General features: G+C 42.7%; 1 protein-coding gene across 4 annotated transcripts in view; it reads right to left on the minus strand.

Annotated features, from left to right (window-relative positions):
- Window positions 1-25,343, minus strand: part of jade2 (jade family PHD finger 2) — a 162,024-nt gene that overhangs the window by 113,054 nt on the left and 23,627 nt on the right. The window contains exons 2-4 of one of the 4 annotated variants that reach the window (XM_076101400.1): window positions 22,737-22,822; window positions 19,371-19,444; window positions 2,697-2,854 (exon numbers count right to left, since the gene is read on the minus strand). In XM_076101400.1, coding sequence (XP_075957515.1) covers window positions 2,697-2,854; window positions 19,371-19,373 — 161 coding nt within the window. In that variant the 5' untranslated portion in view covers window positions 19,374-19,444; window positions 22,737-22,822. Of the gene's footprint in view, window positions 1-2,696; window positions 2,855-8,057; window positions 8,295-19,370; window positions 19,445-22,736; window positions 22,823-25,343 lie in introns of those variants that run through there. The other 3 variants (XM_076101398.1, XM_076101402.1, XM_076101401.1) reach the window with 3 other exon arrangements.

A 25,343-nucleotide genomic window follows, 5' to 3' on the forward strand; every position in this document is an offset into this window, starting at 1 on the left:
GAGGCCGTTTTCATACCTAATACTAGAAAGCCTTCACTTCCTGTGTGGGAATAAGGTTTCCTACCGCTAGAATTCTGCCCGACCACAGAGACTCGTACGGGTTAAAAACCAAGGAAGTCTCGCTGGTGATTTCAGCTTAAACATATCAAGAGGACAGAGTGAGGAAGAGAAAAAGAAAAGTAGTGGCTTCAAGATGATAGACGGCAGAAAAAAGATGAACAAATGGCAGTCACACTTACACTCATCCCTCTTCACCTCTATCTCCCCATCTATCCATCACCAGTCCATTTCAGCATCACTGTATGTCACTTCATCCCGCTGTAAGATAATATATTAGCCCCCATTCATCCATCTTTCCTTATCTATCTCTGCCATTGCTCCTTCTCTCCCAATCCGCTCATCTATCTCTCTGCCTTCAGGCTCTCTTCAATCTGTTAGCTCCATACTGTTTGTGTGTGTGTGTGTGTGTGTGTGTGTGTGTGTGTCCTCTGAGATATTAACCTATTAGACAATGCAAACAGTGAGCGCGACACATTTATCCTTTTTAAATCTTAGAATCATGAAGATGATCCAGATTTTCTTTTGTATTTTCCTCTCTGTTATTTATTAACTTTGTCTTCTGCCCTCATTAAGACTGTGAGGAAATCGTTCATTCTTCTGTCTTTGTCAGAGACTGTGTATAAGAAGTGGACGTGGCCGACTCGTCGCCATCTTGGTTTTTGCAACCAAACACTGAAAAAGGCATTTTTAGGCGACCAAAAATGTTACAAACAACTTTCCGGTTAAAGTTGTAAGACGAGAACTAGGACAACTCCCGGACCAGACAACGCTGTGGTAGCAACCTGTCAATCATAGGGTGGCCCCGCCCCTTTAGCAAACCCTGCTTCATGCTGTATTGAAGAAGACTTGAAACTAGAGATTGAGACCATGAACTCATGTTTCTTGAGAGATAAATCAAGAGAGAAGTAGAGTCATTTTCTCATAGACTTCTATACAACCAGAGGAGTTGCCCCCTGGTGGACATTAGAGAGAATGCAAGTTTAAGGCACTACCGCACTGCCATTGGTCTTCATTGAACTGCACTTTTTTTTGTTTTTCAACTTTTAGAAACTTAATTCCTCATGCAGGTAAAACTGCTAATGCAAGCCTTCTCACATGAGAGTCAACAATGTGTTTCAGGTTCTCTAGTTCCCTTATTAGGTATGCCATTATATTTGGCAACACTAGATTTGATTTATCTTTTGTTTGTTTTATTGTGAAGTGTTTATTTTATGTTTTTGGATCCAACAGGCTTCTTTTTTCTTTTTCAAATGCGGTTAGAGTTGCTATTAAGCATGGCAAAACTGTTTTCAGCTTTTACGACCAACCAGACTGAATGACTATTTTATGTTTTTTTAACTTGCTGCAGCAAAGTCCTTGAATTGAGTGGGGAACAAGACATGACAAAGTGGACCAAAGGCCTTAAACTCCAGTCAAGAGCAGAGACGAGAGGAAAACGCATTTAAACTCTGACAAAAACAAGAGGTGGAAAACATTTACCACATTATTACTCAGCCTTTTCATTTTCAACACATCATGTTCAGCAGCTTTTTGTCTGTTTAAAATGCAGCCAAATATGTCACTTTGCTATGAAATCTGAGTTGACGAAGCTTTTACTTTTCATTTATTTGTCTTTTTTGTTGAGAGTGAGCTTCCTCCGCATCTGGTTTTCTCGAAGCAGGTAAAAACAAAGTGCAACATTTGTCCAAAGAGAATATGTGCGTGTGTGTGTGTGTGTGGCCTCCCAGTGTGACATGTCTGTCTAACATTTTCATGAGTTCCTAGAACACCAAACAAACCACACGGGTATGTGAAGCAGCTGCAGTAGTACTAGAGAGCCACAACAGCCTACTGGGGAAAAAGAGAGAGAGAGCGTGCCCAGACTAATCTACAGTATGAATTTAAGTGGGTCGAACTGCATGTCTGCACACATCTGCCTACCAGCTTGCTTCTGTGTGTGTGTGTTTGTGTTCATGTTTCACGTGCATTCAAACCCATAGTGTGTGCGTTTGTGTATGAATTAGCAAGAGATGGTGGATTTCTGCTTGGAGGTGCGTGTGTGCATGTATTCCCACCCACAGCATCATTTTTGGAAAAATGCCAAAAGGGGTGAAGAGATTAAACCACGCCCACGAAAGCATCCGCAAAGAGCCCGCTCATTTTCCGTAACCGGTGTGTTGTAGCATGAAAACATGGTGGAATTAGCATGCTAAAGTTAGCACGTTAATGCTTCACCAACACACTCCTGTCACAGCGTAGGACAAGAGTGTTCATTTACTGTCCAAAGAAAGGAGGGAACTGGCTGTTGTAACGATACACAGTGGTCACTAAAAAAGTAAAAAACACACATTTAAGTGTGCAGTTATTCTTTCAATTTCACCAAATTGAATTGTGAAGGTTGTACCAACTACAATCTCACATTCCAGAAGTCCATTGACAATTTGGCAATTGTCCAAAACAACTATTAGTCAAGGCAAACAAAAGTTGAAATATCATAACCTTTCCAGGATCTTTGTGACTGTGGGAACTCTGCCAGTGTGTTTAGATGGCGACACAGTATCTCTGCAGCCAAAGGTTGAACTAGTAGTGAATCACAGTTGAAACAGATAACAATACTTTGTGTGCTACTCTCATGTACTTAAACAGTAGTGTCCTACCTGACCACAGGCTCTGGTATGGCCTCCAGGCTGGCGGGGACCTGCACCCCCTTCTCCCACTCTTGTCTCCAAGGGTCCGAGAGCACGTAGAAGTCGTCCGGGCCGAGCTGGGCCGAGTCCGGGAGCTTCATGGCCGTAATGAAGTCAGTACGAAATACCTGCAGGGCGGGAGGAGGAGAGAGGAAGAAAGAAAAGTTTGGTCAAACGGTCAAAAACAGCGGAGGTATTAACTTCGACTCGTTTTAAAAATTCTGTTTCTGAGCGTCTTTAGAGGAAGAGATCCTCTCAGTCCGTGGGCTCAGACTGCTCATGAAAAGATCATTACTGATAAAAAATGACTCAATAGTTCAGCTTGGACATAAATCTTCTGTGGCCTCAAAATGATGCATTTTTTGCTTTTCTGCCTCGACACTAAACGTCAGCGTAACACAAGAGCAGGTGAGGAATACGAAGAACAGACGCTGAAAGGCGTTGAGCAGCATTTGTCTGGAAAAGCCTTAATCTCTCAATTTGGCAGTCATTTTAATGCTCCCCTGGATGTTTAAGTGTTTTTTCCGCTGCAGTTTTTCTTGTGAGTTTGTGGTCTTACTTTTGGGTGCAAATTAACATGCGGGGTTGTTGTTTTTTTGACTGTAACCGTCGCATTGCCTGAGAGGAAACGATGTCTCATTTCATGACAAACAGTGTTTCCTCTATCCTCAGATCTGTTCCTCCATCTCTCAGCAGGTGGTCTCCTCCTTTCCCTCACTTACATCTTATTCTTTACATTTCTTCTTACATAATGGGGATAAGATGCGAGGAAAAGACGCAAGTGAGGAGGTGTTTAAGACAAATGAGAACCGCCCACTGACAAAGGAAGTAGAGAGATGAGAGGGGGACAGGAAGGAGGAAGAAGCGAGGGAACGACTGCCGAGGTGTTGTGGCAGTGTTGTAGTCAAGACCGCCTAAACCGAGACCAGGTCATGACCAAAACCAGAGTGTATCGAGACTGAGACAAGACCGAAACCAGACCAGGGCGAGTCCCACACTCGATGACACACTCGATGACCCACGTGGAACATGCAAACCACAGACACCCCTCAAATTGATGTGAAAGATCCACTTTCCTATTAAAACACCCACAGAAAACATTGCCATGTGTGCATGCACAGTATTAGTGTACCATGATATGTATAAAGGCATTGCAGGGGAGATTTTTTGGGGAGTTTTATATGAGCAAACACAGTAAAAAAGAACAACAAGTTAGACAATGCACAGGCGGTTCAGCAATATTTCCACAGTTATGGTCTTGAAATAAAAACCAGAGTCCTCAATGTCTGAGACCGAGACAAGACCGAGTAAAAATGTGTATATACTGCATACACACATATAATGATTAAAATAACGTGTATGTAGGAGGATTTTATAAAGACAAACAAGGTGTGCTTGTGTGTGATGCAGTGTTTTTAAGACCTGAGGGAGTGTGTGTACTCAAGCAGACACAATATTTCTCACATATAATGTGAACACACACACTCTCACACACACACACACACACACACACACACAGTCTGCTATTACAGCGACCTGAAGCATCGACATTATCAGTCATATAGTCAAGGACATCAGCCAAGAACACACACACACTTAGACACACAAACCCACACAGGAAAACAAGCAACACACACACGGCAGAAATAAATCAACCGTATGACTTCACGCCACATTTTATCATCACTTTCTAAGCCTCCTTATTCGTGCTTTATTTGCTCTTCTCCCCCATCCTACTCCCTCGCTCCCCCCTCCGTCTCTCCATTAACCTCTCCATCTTCCCCCAATCCTTTCCTCACTCAGTCCCCTAATGTGTATTATTTTTACCTGCTTTATTTTTGACCATGGTAGAAAAAAGTGTCAAAAAGAGATTTGAGAGAAAGGGGGAGTAGATGAGATAAAAAATGAGGAGAGAAGGAAAGAAGAGAAGAAAGGAAGAGAGAAGACGGGAGGAGAGGAGGAAGAGAGGAAAAAGAGATGGAGGAGCAGACGGAAGAAGGGAGGAAAAAGGGAGGAGATGTGAGAAGGGGGAGAAAAGAAAGGGAGGAAGGAAAAGGGAGGAGAGGAGGAAAGAAGTGAAGAATAAATAAAGTTAGCAGAGGGAAAGGGAGGAGAAGGAATAAGAAGAGGAGATGAGAAGATAAGGGCAGAAAAGAGGAGAAAATAATGGAGGAAAAAGGAGAAGGGAGACACAAAGGTGGAGAATAAAGAAGGAGATAGAAAGGAGAGATGAGAGAAAAGACAACACAATATAAGGAGACAAGAGGCAATGGAAGGAGAGAGGAGATAATAAATGAGCTACAGGATATAACTATACCCAATTTAGATATAGGGTACACAAAAGGAGGAGAGGAAAAGGAGGTAGAGAAAAACAGATGAAAGGGAGGAGATAAGAGGAAAGGAGAAGGGAGGGAGAAAGGACATTTCAGTAGAGATAAGAAGAGGAGGAGGTGAGGAGAGGAGAGGCAAAGGGAGAAAAGGAGGTATATCAGTTTTATCACTGTGTTTATAGGAATGACTGCAGCTAATTAATGTGAAGGAAACACTATTACAAGCTCCTGTAGTTTTATATTCTGCCTTCTTTCTCTGTCTGTCTATCTATCTGTCTCTCTTTCTCCCTCTGTCTGATTGTCTCTCTCTGCCTGTCTGTCTGTCTGTCTCTCTCTCCCTCTGTTTGTCTGTCTCTCTCTATCTCTGTCTCTCTCTCTCTTGTGACAGAAAGTTGGGAGTTGCTCATCCTCAGTGATGGACGACATGCAGACGGATGGAAAAGGAGAAGGAGCATCATAAAAACATGAGACGACCAGGTTGGCACACAAGAGAGTCAGACAGGTAGAGGGACAGGCTCATTTTACCATAAATATGAAATACAAATGAGGTGCATTTCCCTCAGCTTTCATAATCAAAAATATATCCAGTAAAAAAAAAGTCTTCAAGAGCTGATTAGATTTGAGTAACCCGTTTATAGAGAGTCAGTTAATGTCAGTTATATTTCATGTGAAGACAAAAACAAAGAAACGCATTTGGCTGCATCATAACAGAGCAGCTGATGAAGACTCATGCTCGCGGTTGTGACAGAACAAATGTCTCTTCTGGACGGTTTTGGTGGACAGAGACTGTTGTGAGCCTGGAGCGTCCATGGAAACTCTGTCAGCAATCACTCAACAGGTTTCCCCCTGGAAAGATCGTCCCCATCGATCAAATTTAATAACTTTGTTCTGAGGAACATGTGATTGAATTGAATTTCCACTCGGCTTTCCAAACTTGATAAAAATCATAATTTGGATATGAATGTGGATGAGTGGATGCAAAGTTCCTAGAAGTGCGAATGATGCAGTACATTTCCAAAAAAGATAAGACAGAAAATCCATTTAGCTTGCAATTTATTGCCTCCGTCAATTATATTTTGTTTCCGGCTGAGTGTTTCACAGAAAACACTGTTTCATAACGAGCGTTGCCTCTCGGTGGATCGCTGTCATTTGTAACGGCAGCGACATTACGCCGCTGTGGTGGAGCTGTATCTTAATAGAGATTTTGAATCGACAGTTTGCATTTATGGCCCTGAACGTTTTCTTGTGCTGTGAATACAACGCCAGCGCACATCTGTTTACACCGGTGAAATATAAGGAAATAAAGTTGCTTTTTCATTTATTTTATAGCCTGTTTAATCCATATTTCCCCACATTAATGCACAGCAAAGTCCAAACAGACCTCTGTAGAACCTATTAGTCACATTACAATACATTAATAATACATCTGAGAACATGACTGCCACAACTTATTTAAATTAGGAAATGAAACAATCAGAAAAACAAAGACTTTTGGCCACAACATAGCACAGGACAGTACTCGTGCACGAGTGACGATTGTATTCAGATGCTTGCAGCCGTTTCGGCGCCTTGACCGTTAGGTTTGTTTCCACATTTGATTCTATTTTTCAGCTGCAACACGATTAAAAACATCGAATTGTTTACTAAAAGATACCGTAGTGAGTTGTAGTTTCCTCCACTTATTCTCTCTACAATTATCTAGAGACACCGTCCACATCTGCCTCTCTCTTCGGTCTGAAAAAAGATGGATCGCTCATAACTCAAATAACTACATGCTATCGTGGTACAAACGTTGCACTCGTTTGCATTTCAATAACCTACGTTTAAGTTTTTGTTGTTCCGTCACCAGCTTGGTTTGCAAGCTCTACAGAAACTCTAGTTCAACGCTACGCACACACACAGAGCACCGTGCAGAGGCTTGAACATGATCAAACAGACACAAGTAGTCTCTCTCACACAGTCAATGAAGCTGCACACACACACACACACAAACACACACACACGCTTTTCTTCTGGCCGGTCAGTCAGTCAGTGGGTCAGTATGTTACGTTGAGTTATGGGCTGTATGCATGCAGCACACAGTCATTAAGTCCAATCTAGATCTGGACTGATGACATGAGCAGGGGGAGTGTGTGTGTGTGTGTGTGTGTGTGTGTGTGTGTGTGTGTGCTGGTAGGGGGGGCTGACAGCATGACAGGCATTAATAATCACAGTCAAAAACACTGCTATTATTAGCAAAAACTACTCCGACTATTAGTTTTAATAAAGACAGACCTATGAGGACATATGACTACTGCTATTATACTATGAAAACTACTGCTAATAGTACTGCTAATATAGTACTGCTGTTACAACCACTAGACACATGTTTTACTTCAGTCGATAGGACTACTTCCACTACTCAGGTTCCATATATGACTGTTACCAAGGCCTCTTCCGCTACGACTAAAACCACAGCTGCTTCCAGCTACTGACGGTTCACCGACGTAACTTCTCACAAACAAACTGTGTCTTCTCTCACAAGCTCTATGACAAAACAATCTGCTACGAAAAAGGTTCCTATTGCCACAACTAGGAATAGTTATCGTGTAATAGTAAAAGCAACAATAACATATTAATAATAACTTATTATTAAACAATATGCTTTATGAGTCTTCAAAGCCAGGAAAATGTAAGAGTTTAACATTATTTTTACTGTTGCCTAGTACTGGTGGTATTTCTGCCACTTTTACCTACTCTAGTACTTCTGCTACCAATAACAGTGGTATTATTGCCACTACAAGTACGACTGCTACTACTCATTCCACCTGCTATTGTTGCTTCTGGTGCCAATGCTATGAATAAGTGGTACTACTGTACAGCTGCAGCTGCTGCTCCTGACATTTCTGCGACCTCCAACTACAACCACTAGTACAAATAATACAGTCATTATACTTTCATACGGCGTCAGTGAGCCGTAAAGAAAGAAGTAACTGGACTGGGTACTTGAACCTGGACTCACTCCTCACATTCTTCTGTGAACTATGAGCTCCTGCGAGGTCTGATTCAGCTCGTTCGTATGAGGCCGTTTGCCCGTCGGTCTTATTTTTGGGACTGACTGTAATCTCTGACCATCTGTAGAGCGCTGATAGATTAGCAGCCGGCTTCGACCTGAGCTGAACAGAACAGAAACCAACAGAGGATGACTGTTGAAATCTGACATTTCAGGCCAGGAAACGCACCCACTCACTCGGGCAGTTAGAGAAACACACACACACACACACACACACACACACACACACACACACACACACACACACACACACACACTTATGTCCACACTGATACTAGAGCAGAAACACATATTCACTGGCTTTTGTCGGAAAACGCACAAAAAATGAGGAGTAACTTTTTCGTAAGATACCATATAAACGTTGACTAAACACATATATACAAGACATGGATGTATATATGGTCACGCACAAATGTATTTAACACAAAAACACACGCTGACACAGGTGCACACACACACACACACACACACACAAACAATAGACCAAATGGAGTTGCTGAGCCAGTTTCCTCAAAGCAGAGTAACAAAGTGCTTTGAGTGCTTTTAAAGGCCAGCTGACACCACACACACACACCACTGTTAAGACTCCCTGGTTATCTTAAAAAACACAATGTTCACGTGCGTCTTTGAACGGGATGACAGCGCTGATAGAAAGAGAAGGACAGAGAGAGAGAGAGGATGCTCCGTCCTTCAGCTTTTATCCTGTTATTATTAGACCGCTAAACTCCAGCAGGGCCTTCTCTGCTGGGATCGTGGGTGCAATAGCGGTGCGACAGTTAGTTACCAGCACCCCATAAGGTGCAAAGGACCCAACATGAACCGAATGTACGTGAGGTAGTGACGTTTGTCATGTTCTTGACCAGAAATAACTTTTAACAGCCAATTTTGCAGCAAATTTGATAAAATTACGGCAAACATCAACTTAGTTATAGTACCGGTAGTATAGTTGTGTGTGTATTGCCCGATGATCCTCCGTGACTTAAACAGAGATTAACAGGAGAAATTCAACGTACTACAAACCCTGCTAAATATGCAGCTGATGACACGACAGCCCACAGTTGGTGAACGTCATTAGGGAAGCCACATTGAGGAAATTGTAATAGAACTCGGTAATCAATTACACCGGACATTATACAATAAACAATATTCTTCAATGACGCTTATTATCTGTAGAGTGCTTACTTTGATAATAAAATAAAAACATGCAGGCTGAACCAGGACAGCAAAATCATTATTGCTCCCCAAGTGAATGGCAGCTCAGTACATATTCACTCGTTCTGTTTTGACCTTTCACAATAAAAGCCCTCGACATTTACACTGCATCACTGCTTACAGGGACTTTAAATTCACTCAGAGCGTTTTTCAACAAAATATCATATAACATAAAAAATCATGTTTTTTGCGTGGACACCAAATCCTCCTCCACCGCCTTGTCGGTCAACTCTCTCACTTTCGTCACGTGATGTGTGAAGTTGTCACAATAATGCAACACGCTTTCTGGCATGTGAGTTTTCTATAAGCACAGCTGTCTGAATAGCTACTGGGAAGAGCAGTGTGTCTGTAAACAGAGCTCAAAGAAACGCTGATTCATCTTAGTCCTCGATAACCGAAGGAAAGGAACTGAAATCCGGCTAAAAGGGGGAATAAGGGGAACTAGATGTCCCGCAACCGAATGCCTCATTTGCATTGGAGTGCTGAAAAAAGACCAGCTCAACCTATTTGTAGAGCGTCAAGCTCGCCACATAGCGAGAAGTGTCAGGCGTCGGTTTGTTGCTTCATGTCACCGGCTGCCACTGAAAATGACTTGTAGCCTGTTGCTGTCGCTTGTAGTTTAAACGCAGCAGTAGCATGGGTTAAATAAATGCAGAGTTCAGATTTCATGGACGTGCCTTTATATGTATAGGAACATTAAAGGTTTTTACTTAATCCATTCCATTTCCCATGCAAAACACACAGTAAGGACTTGGACTTTGAAGAACAAGAGGATGAAGATGAAGATGACTGTACTGACTGGCTGTGAAGGACTACATGCACCCTCTGGCATTGTGACAGATTCTGGTAAACAGGGTTTGTGATAGTCACTCTGTACCGTCAAACACCAACGCAGAAGCAGAACCGACAGCAGCGCGTCAGCCTGAAATGGGTTAACGTTTGACTGAACTGAACAGGAGAATAAAAGAGAGCTGCTAAAGACGTAAGAGAAGAAACTCTGAGGTGGGAGATGAAATCAATCACACAGAGTGAAAGAAGCACAATGGAAAGAAAGATAAGACAGAAAAGGAGAGGAAAAGGGAGGTGAAGTGAGAGTCAAATAAAGGAAGAAGGAGAAGAGTATTTTATGTTTCTTCCTCTGGGCATCATGGCTACCTGGCTCTCCACAGTGCGTCATGGCAGATGTCGACTCACAGAGAGAGGAGGCTAATTTTAGCAGCCACATCACAGCACAGGGACGGGCTCTAATGATTGGCTGTTTGGAAGGTCCACAGGACTCGGGGAGAAGTGTGTGTGTGTGTGTGTGTGTGTGTGTGTGTGTGTGTGTGTGCGTGTGTGTGTGTGTGTGTGTGTGTGTGTGTGTGTTGAGTGGGTGATTAAGAGTGAGAGAAAAGGGGCTGATGAGAGAGTGACAGGGAAAGAGAAAGAGAGAGAGAGGGAGGGAGGGAGACAGAGAGAGAGAGAGGGAGAGAGAGAGAGCGGGAGGGAGGGAGACAGAGAGAGCGAGAGAGAGGGAGAGAGAGAGAGGGAGCGAGCAGTGACTCAGTGATTTCAGCAAGAAACAGACACTTTCTCTCCCACATGCACCAACACAGGAATCTGGTGCCGCAACACCGACACAATGTAACGGATTTTAATCAATAATGGCCTCACTCGTCCATTAGATGATTAATACATTTGATACATTTTGAATTTAGTGGACTCGAACGCGTCGAAGGCTTCGAACGTTGCCGTGGTAACCAATGTCCAAAATCGAATGAGTCACGTTTATGTTCCTAAAAAATTCCAAACAGCACATGAAACAAAGGAAAAGAAGCCCCCACGTTATTCATTATTCCTCAACATTAGTTATCATCAGACTGATAGCGCTGTTTGTGGTGTGTGTGTGTGTGTGTGTGTGTGTGTGTGTGTGTGTGTGTGTGTGTGTGTGCTGTCCAGGGTGCTGAAACGCAGCGGAGGAGATCGATAGACCGACAGGGCAGTTGACAATTTGTTTAAAATAATCCTCTCTCATTGGACGATAATAGCAAAGTGAAGTACAAGATAAGTAGGTAATGACAGCTTGTTCTAGAATATTCGGGACAGCCCCAAAAAAATCTATTTCTTTCTATTTTTATGTCAAAATCCAATAATTTCTTTCTACCTGAAAGAACAAAACAATGTGCGCTTACGTAAGCTAGTACCAACCAATAATATCATGATATTCAAATTCTGAAACCACCCACTGTTGAGAGGTCCAATCAGATGTGAAGAATTTGATTCAAATCCCTCATGTAACTCTACACCCCTAAAATATTCTGCTTCACTGTAAAATACGTCACAGTACAGAAGCTAAAGACGCGCTAGTTTCGCTGGAGCAAAGACAGACATGGACATAGAGCCGCATGAAGAACCACTTTCCCCAACAAGGCTTCAGATCAGTAAACCAGCATGTCACAAAAAAGTGCTGAAATCACATAAAGAGGACACGAGACTTAATCTGGAATGCCCAAAAAGTACGATTTTAACATCTGACGTCTGAAAAATGGCCGCCTATCTCCTATTTATTTCTCCTCTAAACCGAGTAGCACAGAGAGAGAGGAGAGCTTAGCGCAGGAAAAGGCAAAAGTATACATTTAACAGACGGACGGGATGAAAGGGGATGAAAACTCAAGGGGAAGAGAAAATGTTTGGCTCCAGATGTGCCAAAAGAGAGACGAGAGAACTAGAGGAGAAGGACAGAGAGGAGGAGGACAGGAGCAGAATCAAAAGTGCAAATACAACTGGCTAGCATCATTTCCTGATGTGCTTCCAGGAGAACACTTTTATTCTGGATCTTGTGTTTCACCTCAAATTCATCTTCCCTTTAAGTCTGGAAAACTAAGTTGAATAGTGGAGGAGGAGACGCAATGGAAAAGTAAAGACAGATAAGGAAGAAAGGTACATATCCAGTAAGGTTATCTAGAAGGCAAATATGCACTGAGACACACAAACTGCCCAGGAGTGTAATCTGGACGGGATTAGCACACAGCCCAGATGTTCTAACAGTAAATATCCATGACGCTTTCCATAACATGCTACTCTCACTGCGATAGCGCTTCAACCTTTAACCAGTTCATGAAAACATCTGCTGTTCAAAACACTTCTTTTCCAGGACAAACACTCATCAAAGCAGCAGAAACCAGCATTAGATTTAAATAACATTATGAACAACTTGGTTCAACTCGGTGTTATTCCCAACTCGTCAAATTCTGACGGTTGGTCGGTGCATCTTCAGCGCCGGATACAGCCGCATCGCTCCTTCAACTAACACCAATGTAAACCCGAACAAACACAGGACTTTCATCCAGGAGAAGGCGATGGAGAAGTTAACGTGGAAGTAAACGTGGACATTTTGGCTTGTCAGTAGTAAGTCACGTGAGTCATTAGTCACATGACTAGCAACTCACAGGAGTCGTGTAACTAAAGATGCTAACGACTCACGTGATTTGCTAGTCATGTGACTCGTTTGTCACTTGGTAGTGACGTGACTCGTTAGTAGGCATGACCCAAAAACTCGGTTCTAAGCAGTAATCGGTTCCAAATGATTAAAGTATCGATAAGGCCAGGAGTTAACGGTTCTATCGGCTCTTTAGGAGTTACGGAGTGAGATGTCCGCGTCTCAAATGTCCTCTCTCTGTCTCTTTGTCTTTGTGCTTTACTCTGACACACGGTTTGTGGAGTGTCGTAGCTTTAGGCTCAGGGCCTCTGACCTAGTGCCGGTATTTGAGGAGTTGGGAGTCAGAATGTGTTTTATAGTTTTCATTTAAATATATGAGCACTAGGAATCCAAGGCGTTGCTAAATTTCTAATCAATAAGATCTCCAAAAGTATCAAATAAAACGAAAAACAGTTATTCTGTACTTTAAAAGTATGGGAGGAGAAGGATTCTTGGATACAAGAGTGAATTAATAATGTGATGTCAAAACTTGAATAAGATAAGAAAAGTCAAAATAAATGTTGCACAGTATTTCTGAAATACCCTTTTCATGACACAATCGGTTGTATAAATTATACAGCTGAGAAGCAATTCAAAAGTATTTTGTCTTTTGTCTCTTTTTCACCATCGATGGAGTCTGACGTGGTTCAGAGGGCGGATGGTCTTTTGTGCGAGCGCTGCAGAACAGGCAAACCAGAGCAGCCCCTGAAGAAAGCTCGCTTCAGCTCGGGACGGGTGAGCGGGAAAGAGACGCAAAAGCAACAGTGAAGGGAGTCACCGCTTTTATGCGGAAACATTAGCGCTCGCTAAACTGAATCTCTCACGTCAACAGCCGCTACCGACTTGTCGCTTCTCGTATAACACATAAGAAGGATTTGAAAAGAAAGTGAAAAGGATTTCCTCTTGCTCTTTCTCTTTCTCTTTCGTCCCCCCTCTCCCGTCTCGGATCTGAAATGTCACATCCGTAGCTATTAGCCCGACTCCGTTCCGCCGAGCTCTGGAAAAGCACTCAGCCCACGATTCATGCCCCTCATTAGCGCGAGACGAGACAGTGAACAACTCCTTTTGAGATTTTCTCTGAACGCAGGCTCCTCATCACGAGCCTCTGGTCTGAATGACGCGTGGAGCGACGGCACTTCCCCCCCCTCCACGCCAAGGGCAGGCTGATTGCCAAGGCTTCGCTCAAAGGTCATGCAATTAAGCTTTGTTCCCGCTTTCAATAAGGATTTGACTGGCTGCGCTTCGCCCGTTTGAACAGATGTGATTTTTGGCCCGCAGCGAGCTAAAAACTCTGCCCTCCGTTCATGTTCACAATCACGTAATCAAAGAAATTTGTCTAAGACGGAAGAATCCTTAAGAAGGAGAAAAAAAAGAGTAAAAGGGCAGAATCTGTGCAGATTTCTCCACAAATTTAATTATCAATATTCAGAGCCGCACCGCAGTAGCTTAGATGTTAAGTCAACTGGATTTTGAGCCAGAGGCTTCTTGGACTGGAGTCTGGAAAGAGAAAAAGCTCTTCTCCGTGAATGCCCTTGGGCAAGGCATTTAACCTCCAAACTGCTTCAATGGAGCTGCTAAATGGCCATATGTCGAAGACTGTAAATGTAGTGGGCAGCTCGCTCAGGATAGATCATGGAACAGCAGGAGTATTAGGCACAACATCGCAGAACAAGAGTATGTACAGTAAGTATTTATATATATATTCAGAAGCACACACACACACAATGTAATTCCAAATAAATATTCAAGCTTTTCACACAACTGGCTTGAACAAGGCATGTATAGCCCCCCCCTCTCAAGTGGATCAGCTCAGTGGAGGCTGTGCTTGTACTCTGCAGCTCCCAGGTGTGAATGTGTGTAAAAATCATGAATATGAAGCGAGATGTTTCTGAGAGTGAGAGAGAGCAAACATGCTCAGAAAACCCTTCCCCTCAATAAATAAAAAATAAAAAAACTGGGTCACTGACAAGAAAAAGTCCAATGCAAATATTGTTCTCCGTATGGCGGGCTCAGGCAGACGATCTGGTGAAATGGCAAGCAAAGGCTGGGGGGGTATGTGACCTAGATTTGGAGAAAAAAAAGAATCAACCAAAAACAACTACATGATTAATGCGGCTTCGCATGCCTGCCTTTACTGTAACTCCAGTGTGTTGTCGGGGTTGAACGGGGAATAACGCAGTTGATTGAAATGGAAACATACCCGTAGAGTCGGCTGCGCTGAAGCTCAGCAGGTTCAATGAGCATGTGACAGATCTACAGCTTGTTTTACGCTGCACGGAGATCCAGACGGGTGGTATATCTGTCACACATGAAAAAAGATTTTGTCACCCGGTTTTTATAGGATTTTCTGAATTGCTGTGATGCACTACACTCCACCCATCCGATAGCGTGTGCCGGCCAAAATAAACCCTATGGCTCGGGAGTAGGAGTTGATCCGTAGAGTCTTATAATAACACAGCAACTCTTCTCAGCTGGCCTCCCACACTAACGCTAAGAGGCTCTGAGTCATCTAAAGATATTCTTTTATATATTTTAAAAAAGGAAGATTCTTGCCATAATATATTATTAATCCGTGATGTTTTCCAGGAGTCATTTTATTTTCGACTGCACTACTTCTGTCTCATCTGCTTCTACTACAGATAATGATTCAGTGCATTCACAAGAATTGCTTTGCAGAGCACTTTAAATATGTACATTGTGAATGCAATACATGACAGGCACACAACATGTCTTGTGGACAGATTGCATGCTGGTCTATCGATGCTGTTGTCCGTGTCACTGTTGAATATCAGTGCACCATAAAGGGTCTAGAAAGAAGTCTCTTCGATTCATGACATCAAAACCTGACATTTTGTTATTCGGAGCATTAATATAGCAGATTAACACCGTTAGCTGCTAGCCTCGGTGCTCGGACTTTGCTGTGTTGAGAGCCACGTGGAGGCAATCCCTCAATCAGAGATATGGTCAGAATTTTGCAATTAAGCACCTTTAATCATAGTGGTGTTTTTTATTAAGAGTCAATTATTGGGGGGAATAAAGAGAATCACGTACAACATAAGATCATTAAACAGAAGTAGCAGTTCTGCACTAAAGTCATACTTGTTTACCAGTGAGTACTTTGTGCACATTGTGCAGAAGTCTAAAGAAAGTTGTCCGAGCCATGAGAAGCAATCAAGAAGTTTTTGGCTGAGTTTGAAAGCAGCAGACAGCTTTTCCTTGTGGCTTCCTTTAGCATTGTGCAAGAACCATGATCATCATCAATCTTTTTTAATTCAATGTGAAACTAATTACATCCCCAGAAAAACACTGTAAACTTTAATCAAAGCGAAGAGTTGCACAATGTTTCGATGCTTCTCGCTCCAAACTGTCCTTGAAACTATGTTTGTGCCGGGCAGCAGATGTAGAAGTGGCTGCCAAATCCCAATTTACACAAAACTTTTAGAATAAACACCAGAGCGTCAATTAGGGAGACGGGTGCCGACGTCAGGGAAGCGATGATGAACAGCGCGGGTACTGAATCCTGCACAGGTAAAACTTCAGAGCGACCACTTTGAAGTGCAAAACAGGAAAGAAGTATAGAACAAGAACAAGCTGTAGAAAAGTTGTTTTTGTGCAACAATTAATAATCATAGCATCTTTATCTCATGGTCGCACTTTTTTTCCTTTCTGTCGCACTCTTTCAGTAATCTCTCACTTCATCCTATACCTTCCTGCTACTGTATTTTATTTTCACAACATCCATAAAGGTGTTTCTATCTTTTCCATGCCGTAGTTGCTTGCCATCTTCACTTCTCTCGCAGTAGATTTCACAACCAGGTTCAGTATGCAGCCCTCTGATGTGCTTTCCCTCTTTCCTTCCTCTGTCAACATTTCAACGTCCATACTTTCTAAACAATGCGTTTCTCTTTTAGATTTCAGCACCTGTTAGGTGAGCAACAGGACTAATAATGACAGCTCTGTGTGTGTGTGTGTGTGTGTGTGTGTGTGTGTGTGTGTGTGTGTGTGTGTCCATATGTTTATTTGCACTCATCTCCCGGCTGGTGGTGTGTCGACATGCAGGGCTCGCCGCCATCCGTCCAGGCTGCTCGTCCAATCACCGGGCTCGGCACGTGGAGCCAGAGAGACACTGCAACACCAACTCAGTGCATTCCTGTAGCTGAGAGTTGCCATGGAGTTTCACAGCTGTTTCTACCAGACCCTAATGAGCTGCAACAGCTGCTAGCATGTTTGAATACACACACACACACAGATGTACACATACACATGCTTGTATCTACACACGTGATTACTTAACTATTAATACGTGTGGAAGTTCAACAATCCTCCAGAGGATTAGAGCTTGTTGTGTCTTGCGAGGATGTTGGCGCACTGCTGAGTTTACACAATAAAGGCTATCGCCTCTTTGACAGGGATCCACCTATAACATCTGCACATCTGGATACGGACACAGCTGCATTGGAACAATGAGTCCAAGTTTAACATACAAGATGTTTAAAAACAAAAAAAACAAGAATGTTTCACAGAGCTCGTCAATGCCCAGAGGTCATTTTCTGATGTCCTATTTTGAGGGGGAACTGGAGGGCGGGAATTACACTTCTGCTAGAACACAAACACAGCTTCCATTCACATGATGGGTATCGGTATCACTTTAAGGGTACTGGTGTTGTTACTGGCATCGTCCTTCAATCGACCACCTCTCCTTCACACTATCTGCTCAGATTGTTGTGGATACAGTCACATATACTGTACTTACTGCATGCACACTCGACTTCCCCCTTCACACACATAAACATACTCGTATGTACGTCAATATAACAATGATAATGATGATATACACTGAGAGTTTCACCCCTGAACAGCCATCATCTTTTTGGCCACCCCCATCAATACCACTTCCTTTCTTGCATGGTGCAATGTTCAACAGCCTCTTCTGCACTGTGGTAACAGTTAAGTCTGCTCAGAGCTTAGCTTATCAGCCTCTAGAGCCCTTTTGACTAGGCAATGACATCTGATCCAACCTTTATCAAGTCATCATCCCTGCAGCACACCACTGCAAGAACAAGGAAAGTACCATGCGTACAAACTAAAAATCCTAGACTAAGATACAGTCATTGGGGCAAACAAAGCAAACACATAACATGTGTAATGTGAGGAAGATACAGTAACTAACAGGCCACAAAGAAAGACCCTCGTACCAAAAGTCAAATGAATAAAGTCCATAAACAGTACGTTCAGTGCCTTTGCTCGGCTCTTAACACCGACTCACTCCACGTCCCAGTTGTGAATATGAGATCTTGTACAAACTCGACATATTGCAAGTCACGGCTTTTTGCTAAATTGCCAAGCTGTAAATTGCAAACTGAGTAATGACAAAAAATTTAGAAAAAATGCATTTAGCTTGTGACATTATCCCAGAAGACTATAGCTGATCCTTAGACCTTGATTATTACCCATTTGGCAACAAGATTAACTCTTCATAAATCCCCGTTCTGGATTCTGTTCTTACAATATTAACCACTTTTAAAAGAGTTTTCCAAAGAAACGTTAACGTTGAGATTTGATAAAACTAAGAATAATTTGGTTCCCCATATTGCCTCATCTACGCCAATATGTTCACTATTATTTCATCTAAAGTTTATTACATATACTTTAGATCAGATTGGGAGACATATTATCAAGGGTGGTTGTGCAGACCAAAGTGGAAATCCCATACTCATTTAATCAAATGCTCCAATCTGCTCAGCAACAGGTGATGCTTTTTAAAAATGTTAAGCAACTAACAGAAAAAGCTGAAAAAAGTTATCAAATATATTTTTTTTAAAAACATGTAAAAAAAGAAAATCCCCATCAACACACATCATAAACACACATCTAGAACTTCTGGCATCTTCATATATATGACCTGATGACTGGACTGATTTTCAGACTCAAAACAAGCAGACATGAAAGCATTTGAATACGGACATTCCCCTGACCCGGTGTGTGGTACAACATTTCAATACCACACGGCTGGAAGAAACCCCCAGAGTGCAAAGTGTGTGTGTATTCATGTTTCCGCCTTGTGTGTCAGGCACCCTCCCACAAATATGTGTGTGTGTGTGTGTGTGTGTGTTGCAGTGTTTTGACAACTGTCACCCAATCCCCCGGGGGAAGGAAGGGGGATTTCTCTGCAGACAGGAAGCTCTGCTTTTGTCAGAAGGAATGAAGCCGAGACCTTCTAAAGAAAGAGTTCTCACTCCAACTGTTGACTCAGTTTTTTAAAGGAGGTTTTTGATGTCTAAGTCATTGCATGAAGGCACAAATATGTTTTTCTTGTGCTCTAACCATTAACCACAAGACCAAATATGTGCTCTCTATGTGCGTACTTTACGTCATAACGACTTCCTGTTTGTCTTTAAAATTTTCAAAATCCTCAATCTCTGCCCAGATATAAAAACAGAAATACAGAAAAAAAAGAAGGAAGCGTTTGACTGTGTGCTCCTTCCACCCAGTAAAGATCTCTAAACCACTTCTAAGAAAAGTCAGCGCTGCAGTGAAATATAGTCGGCTCATTTTTAGAAAAGAGCTACGTTGTCATTACAATTGGTGTTTACCATTCGCCACACCTCCCTGGACCGATCAGTCCGTCGGTGAACCACTGTTCAATCTTCTTCCCAGTAAGGATGCACTGAAAAGGCACAGAAATAACTCCCTTTCTTAAACTTGTTTTTACTTTTTGTTGATCATTATAAAAAGCACTTAGGTTCAGTTATGTCCGGCTGCCACCATCAACCGTCAACATGCTCTCAAACACAACATAAACACAGCCAATACACTCCATACCAACTTCTTATTCACATTGGCATTTGTGTTATATATATATATATGTCACATATTACATTGAAACCAGTGTTTCTATGAACATAATGGATTGTACCGGAAATACTGCATCATGTGCTAACAGGCTTTTTCTACCAATGAAACTTGAACTACTTCTACACCAAATGTAAATGTGACATTCGATGCTGGTTAGTGGTTTCTCTGCTTTATATCAGCCTGATGGATCTACTGCAAAGCCTCTTCATCCTTTTCATACGTCGAGTAAGAAAGAAAGAGAGTCTACATCATGCTGAAGCTGAGACTACCCACTCCTCTTTAAAATCCCTTTTCTGTTTGTGCTTCCGCATTGTGTGTAAAGCAGTAAAACCCAAACAGTGACAGTGTTGAAGTGGTACTCTGCAGATACACTTGGCAGGTGAGGAAAAGAAGCGGCACTCCTCTCTGCAAAGCTGAAGAGAAGCTGACAAGAGAAACTAATGAGAATGAGGAACTTGACCTCGAGTGTTTGCTTGAGTATTGTTAGTAAAAGGGGGGCATGTCACTTGATCAGGGTCATGACCTTTGGCATGTTAAACACACAGCAATTTGTTGCCGTGGCCTCGGGACACTGACAGCATTCAGCAACGCCTCCTGGTTGGAGTGCGGACATGCAACCAGAATTTAACTCAACTCAAAATAAAGTTGTTGCTTTAGAAATATGAGCAGTTACCCAGTTATCATACAAATGGAGTAATAGCATTAACTACACATGTAGTCAAATGTTAACTGAAGCTTGAGTTAAGTCTGAGAGTTAATGTCCAAGAAAGCTAATGAATTTACTGTATGCCTCGAAAAATCTCCCTTTTTTAAACTTTTTACTTTTTGTTGATCATTTTTTTAAAGTTTCCAGAATAAAACTCAATGATCAAATAAACTAATTAATTCAATTAAACTTCATCTCTTGCTTTGGATTAAGAAAACCAGACAGTGAGATTCTCGAAAATGTCATTTTTCTTCTACAGCATTGACTGTATTCATCTGGACAAAATGTCATTCCTTTTCCAGGGCTGAGGTGCAAAAAACAGCCTAACATGGGGCAACACATCAATACCGACAAAAGAATCAACAAGTAGATAAAAAGACAGTATGGTATATATATATATATATATATATAATAAACTCTCCAGCAGCACCAAGACAAACGGCAGCACACCTTTCACACTCGACAAGTTAAGCTTTCTCTCACATCAGCTCGGATTCACATCCTCGACTTTTGAACTTTGCACTGACACTTTGACAGAAGTCAGCCTCCCTTTTTCTTTGTTCAACCTCACCCGTCACTTACTGCTGACGGCCCAAAAAAAAATGACAGTAAAACATCGTGGGTTTTTTTTAACGAAAAGAGCAGCGTGCCCCGGAGAGAGGCGAGGAGGCGGCGTTTCTGAAAGGGAACGCGGCCCCTGGCTCTTCAGCTCAGGCCCGGGTTCAGAGCAGAGAGCTACAGTGGTAATTACTGAGAGACTGATTGCTGACAGGACCTTCCAACAGCCTGTGGTTAACTGGATGGAGCTGAGGGGGAGGAAGCTTCAAATGCACAGGCATGACAGATGCTCTGCTGATGACTTGTACTTCGGGGTGGTTCGGGGGCATGCATGCCATTTTGCTCAATTCATTCTCCTTTCAAAAGTTACACAAGAGAAACATTTGCACACTTAAACTTTGAACGGTTTTTGACATTTATTTTTGGATGAAGGACGAGGAGAAAAGAGAGCGGAGGCGAGAGCGCATTACCCTCTTACAAACGGTATTAACTCATTTAGTAAAAAATAAACGTGGCTTTAAGGGCTCCATTGAGCATCTTTAGAATTTGAGGAGTGCCATCAGAGGTGGTTATACCTCCTCTCCTATATAAAAAAATAAAATGCTCCCCTGCTAATTTTTTAAGAGCCGATGTAATTCGTTCCAAATGGCTAGATAGTTATTTCTGGAGTGAAACTCTTCAAACAGAAAGAGACGAGTTCTCCTTAAGCAGATTTGAACCCACTTCACTGACGGAGTGGGAAGAATGTGTGATTTTGGCCGGCAGATCATTGCCACAACTGGTTCACTGCACCGTTTTCCCAACTGGACGATGCCAGCTTCTTCCTCGGGGTGGTCATTTGAGAGCCCTTGGGATCGTTCATCGTGACCATGTGGATGTTTCTACCTGGTAGTTAAGGCTGACCGATCTGTGCCGTCCATGTGATTTAGCTGTGGTGGCGGAGATGGCTGTATTTACATTGGAGAGAAGCGTTTATTCCAGTTAAGGACTGATGTGCAGCTGCAGTGGCTGCATCAGGGCTTCCACAATCTTAAATCAAAGCTGCTGCTGTTGTAAGGAATGGTACCAATGCCACAAATGGTTTCTATTCATTATTATTTTCCTAAATTTGTCTTATAATTGTGTAGGTTTTGGATCCCCCCCCCTCTCCAATGTTCGGCATGCATGTGAACCGCAGATTAATTATGCAGTTTAACCATCATAGGGTGAAATAAAGTTTGAATTGTGTCTTTTTATGAAGAATAACAAACACTAAAGATCACCATAACAAAGTCAAAGATTCATTTTTGATGGTTTACTCTGACTTCAGAGCAGTTGAAAGGATTATTTGGACGGCGGTGAATAAAAATAACCTGGAGCCTTGTAGACCAGCTGCTATAACAAAACACAACAAAAGATCATCTGTGTCTGCCAATATGGATCATCAATTGGTATCGGCAACAAAAAAGCGGGAAAGGGGGAATCTCCAAACCTTATATTTGCTCCACTTTTTCGCTGATCCAATCTGTGACACATTACAGCAATCAGCTCTGCACAAGAAACGACCCAGCAGCGATTCTGCCACTCGAGCTTGTCCAGAAACCAAATGCGGGCTCTGAATTAAGGGTTTACATTAGCTGCTGGGTCGTACAAAAAGCTGCAGATCAAGCCAGTGAGCGGCAACCCCAACAACCAGACACAATGCTGGAATCTGACCATTCATGACAACCCAGCCAAGCCACAACAAATAACAGACAGCGAGTGGAGTGGAGCAAAACCGTGAGCTTGTAGCGGCCAAAGAGAGGCTGTGTTTCATTAAGTACATGCTTGTGCACCGGACCAAGCTGCCACACCAACGTACCTCTGATGGCTTCTTGTGCTGGTGGCAGACCCATGTGCTGCTGGTGCCCGTATTCTTGGATGACCTGGACCACGACGTCACCTGACCTGCAGAAATAAAATAAATACATATGTATATAAAACCATGCTCAGAGTATTGAAGATGAATTAACATCTTTTTCACTAAATACTCAAGAAGTGTTCTTTTGAGAACCAGAGGAGAAAAAAAACGCTTTTCTTGGAGGCAAATTAGCATAACTTGTGACAAAGTTGTAAAAGAGAAAGTGTTTACTCATCTGGAGCAGAACATAGACAAACAGAGACACACTTAATCTGTCTTTGATTTGTCAAGAATGTGCATTCACGAGTTTGAACGTTGATTTGTGTGTGTGTGGGGGGGGGGGGGTGTCTCTGGCTGCAGACTTCATGTTCACAGCGTGCCTTCAAACTCACTACGAAGAAACTTTATTGTCCCACTGGAGAACAAATTTCTCCAGAGAGGGTTTACAATACGAATGCAATAAAAACACGGCAACGTCAACCATCAAGGGAATCCGCTACTTACTAGAGAGCGGAAACGTTGCTCATCAACGTAAAAAAAAAGTTCTTAAATGAGCATGTGATGCGAGTTCGAGGCCTTTGTGATTTACACCGATGAAGGCGTTTCAAGCACTAAAAGAAAGCAGCCGAACTAAGAAACCTTTTTCCGACGCCCGTGGCTGCACTACCACTGAGTCAGGCCCTTTAATTGAAGCAGACCGATGATGATCTATTAAGAGGTTTAATAAGTAATGACAGTATAAATAGCATCTTGTTAAGCAGTTAGTCCACTGTGGTCCTTTACAACCTCATTAATACACAACTTAATGCCAATTAACCAGCCGCTGGAGCAAATATCCCACCCACCGCTTCAATCAGCTGCCTTGCGTGTGTGTGTGTGTGTGTTTTCCGTACGCCAAATGTATGCAAACAGAAGAGTGTGTGTAATTTCATTGAAGCTGTTTTTTTTTCTATATTTTTGTTGAAATCACGAAACTACTGCAACAGATATATAGCCGAGAGCTCATTTTCATCTGTGCGCCGCGAAGAAGGCTGTCATTAAAAAATTGCATCACATTGGCAATTAAATTACATCACACTGGCATAATGGAAAACACAGATTCGCCAATACTGTGTAATATAGCACATTGTGACCGTGTCTGTAAGCACGTGTGTGTGTGTGTGTGTGTGTGTGTGTGTGTGTGTGTGTGTGTTTCTGCCGCCTCCCACTCAACATATTTCCCTCTCCACCACAGCAGTGTTGCCACCGTGCTAATTTTACTTGTGACGTCAAAACAACTAACAGCGCCCGGGGCAGAGCTGCTGTCAGGCTCGTCTTCAAAATTACAGACTCCCTCTCCCTACACACACACACACACACATAATTCACACATACACATGTATACTGCATATAGAGCTGCGAACACATCCACGTATTTGCCACATATGCAAACCCGTAGTCACACACACACACAGCTATTCCCACCATCACACACATCTTGCTCGCATCTTGTGCGTCTAACTGTCGGTGTTGCAGTTTTACGAGACACACAAACACACTTTCACTGCCACAGCATGACAAGAAATATGGAGTGAATTGATCTTTCGCTAAGCCCCGCCCCCTGCTGCTACTGCGTCCAGCTGTCAGAGCTACGTTACCATGGAGCCCACACTGTCACTAACTGCACTCCCTGAAGAAACGTCTCGTTTTGTGCTAATGTTAGCTCGACAGGCTTTTAAATAGAAAAGTAACATTTTAAGAAACGTATATCTCCGTCCAACCTCTCCGAGTAACGAGTTTCACTATTACACAACGTTTGACCACGACGAGCTACAAATCCACTAAACGTCTGATAATGAAGAAAATCTTAAACCGTTGCATGGGAGTCAGATGGAGCAGAGCCGGATGTGTGCTTCTGTGGAGGAGAAGCCTTTATGGTCTTTAACCTTTTGAAGTAAACTGGGACACAGCTACCATACTTGTCCAAGACAAGCACATCAAAACACTGACACAGTGAGAGGGGTGCGGTGGCGTTTTAAATAGGTGTGTCTAGATGTGCTCATTATTTTCATCATTTAACATATTTTAATTTCAACACACTTGTGGGAGATTTTTAGACAGCAGCCAAACAGAGTTGGACAATGTCTGCTGTGGAGGTTTGAGGTGGAACAACACCTTGTTAAGACACATTATTTAGTTTTTTTTCGTTTCATCCGTCATGGATCTGTATATGGGAATATAACCTGTGACACTATGTGCCAATCTGCAAGACATTTCTGAGTGAAATTAAGCATCTGCACTCCACTAGTGTGTGTGTGTGTGTGTGTGTGTTACAGGTTACATCCACACGCCCCACGAGGCAGCTGCACCGCATCATCACAGTGTGGCCAAACGAGCCTCGGCGCAGTAGGAGGTTACCATCATGGCCGTGTGTTAATTAAAAGCCCCGCTTGGTGCACGGCGGGCAAAATTATCACGGGGCATCCTTCAATTAGAAACCTGATAACCTCCAGTCAGCATATGCAGCTGGAGCCCTCGCTGCACTGGGCCGGGGGGAAGCTAACGGCTAACGGCTAATTACAAAGCACA

Source organism: Anarhichas minor, unplaced genomic scaffold (assembly GCF_050575085.1).
Source record: "Anarhichas minor isolate MPS153535 unplaced genomic scaffold, ASM5057508v1 ptg000027l, whole genome shotgun sequence".
In the NCBI taxonomy this organism is placed as follows: domain Eukaryota; kingdom Metazoa; phylum Chordata; class Actinopteri; order Perciformes; family Anarhichadidae; genus Anarhichas; species Anarhichas minor.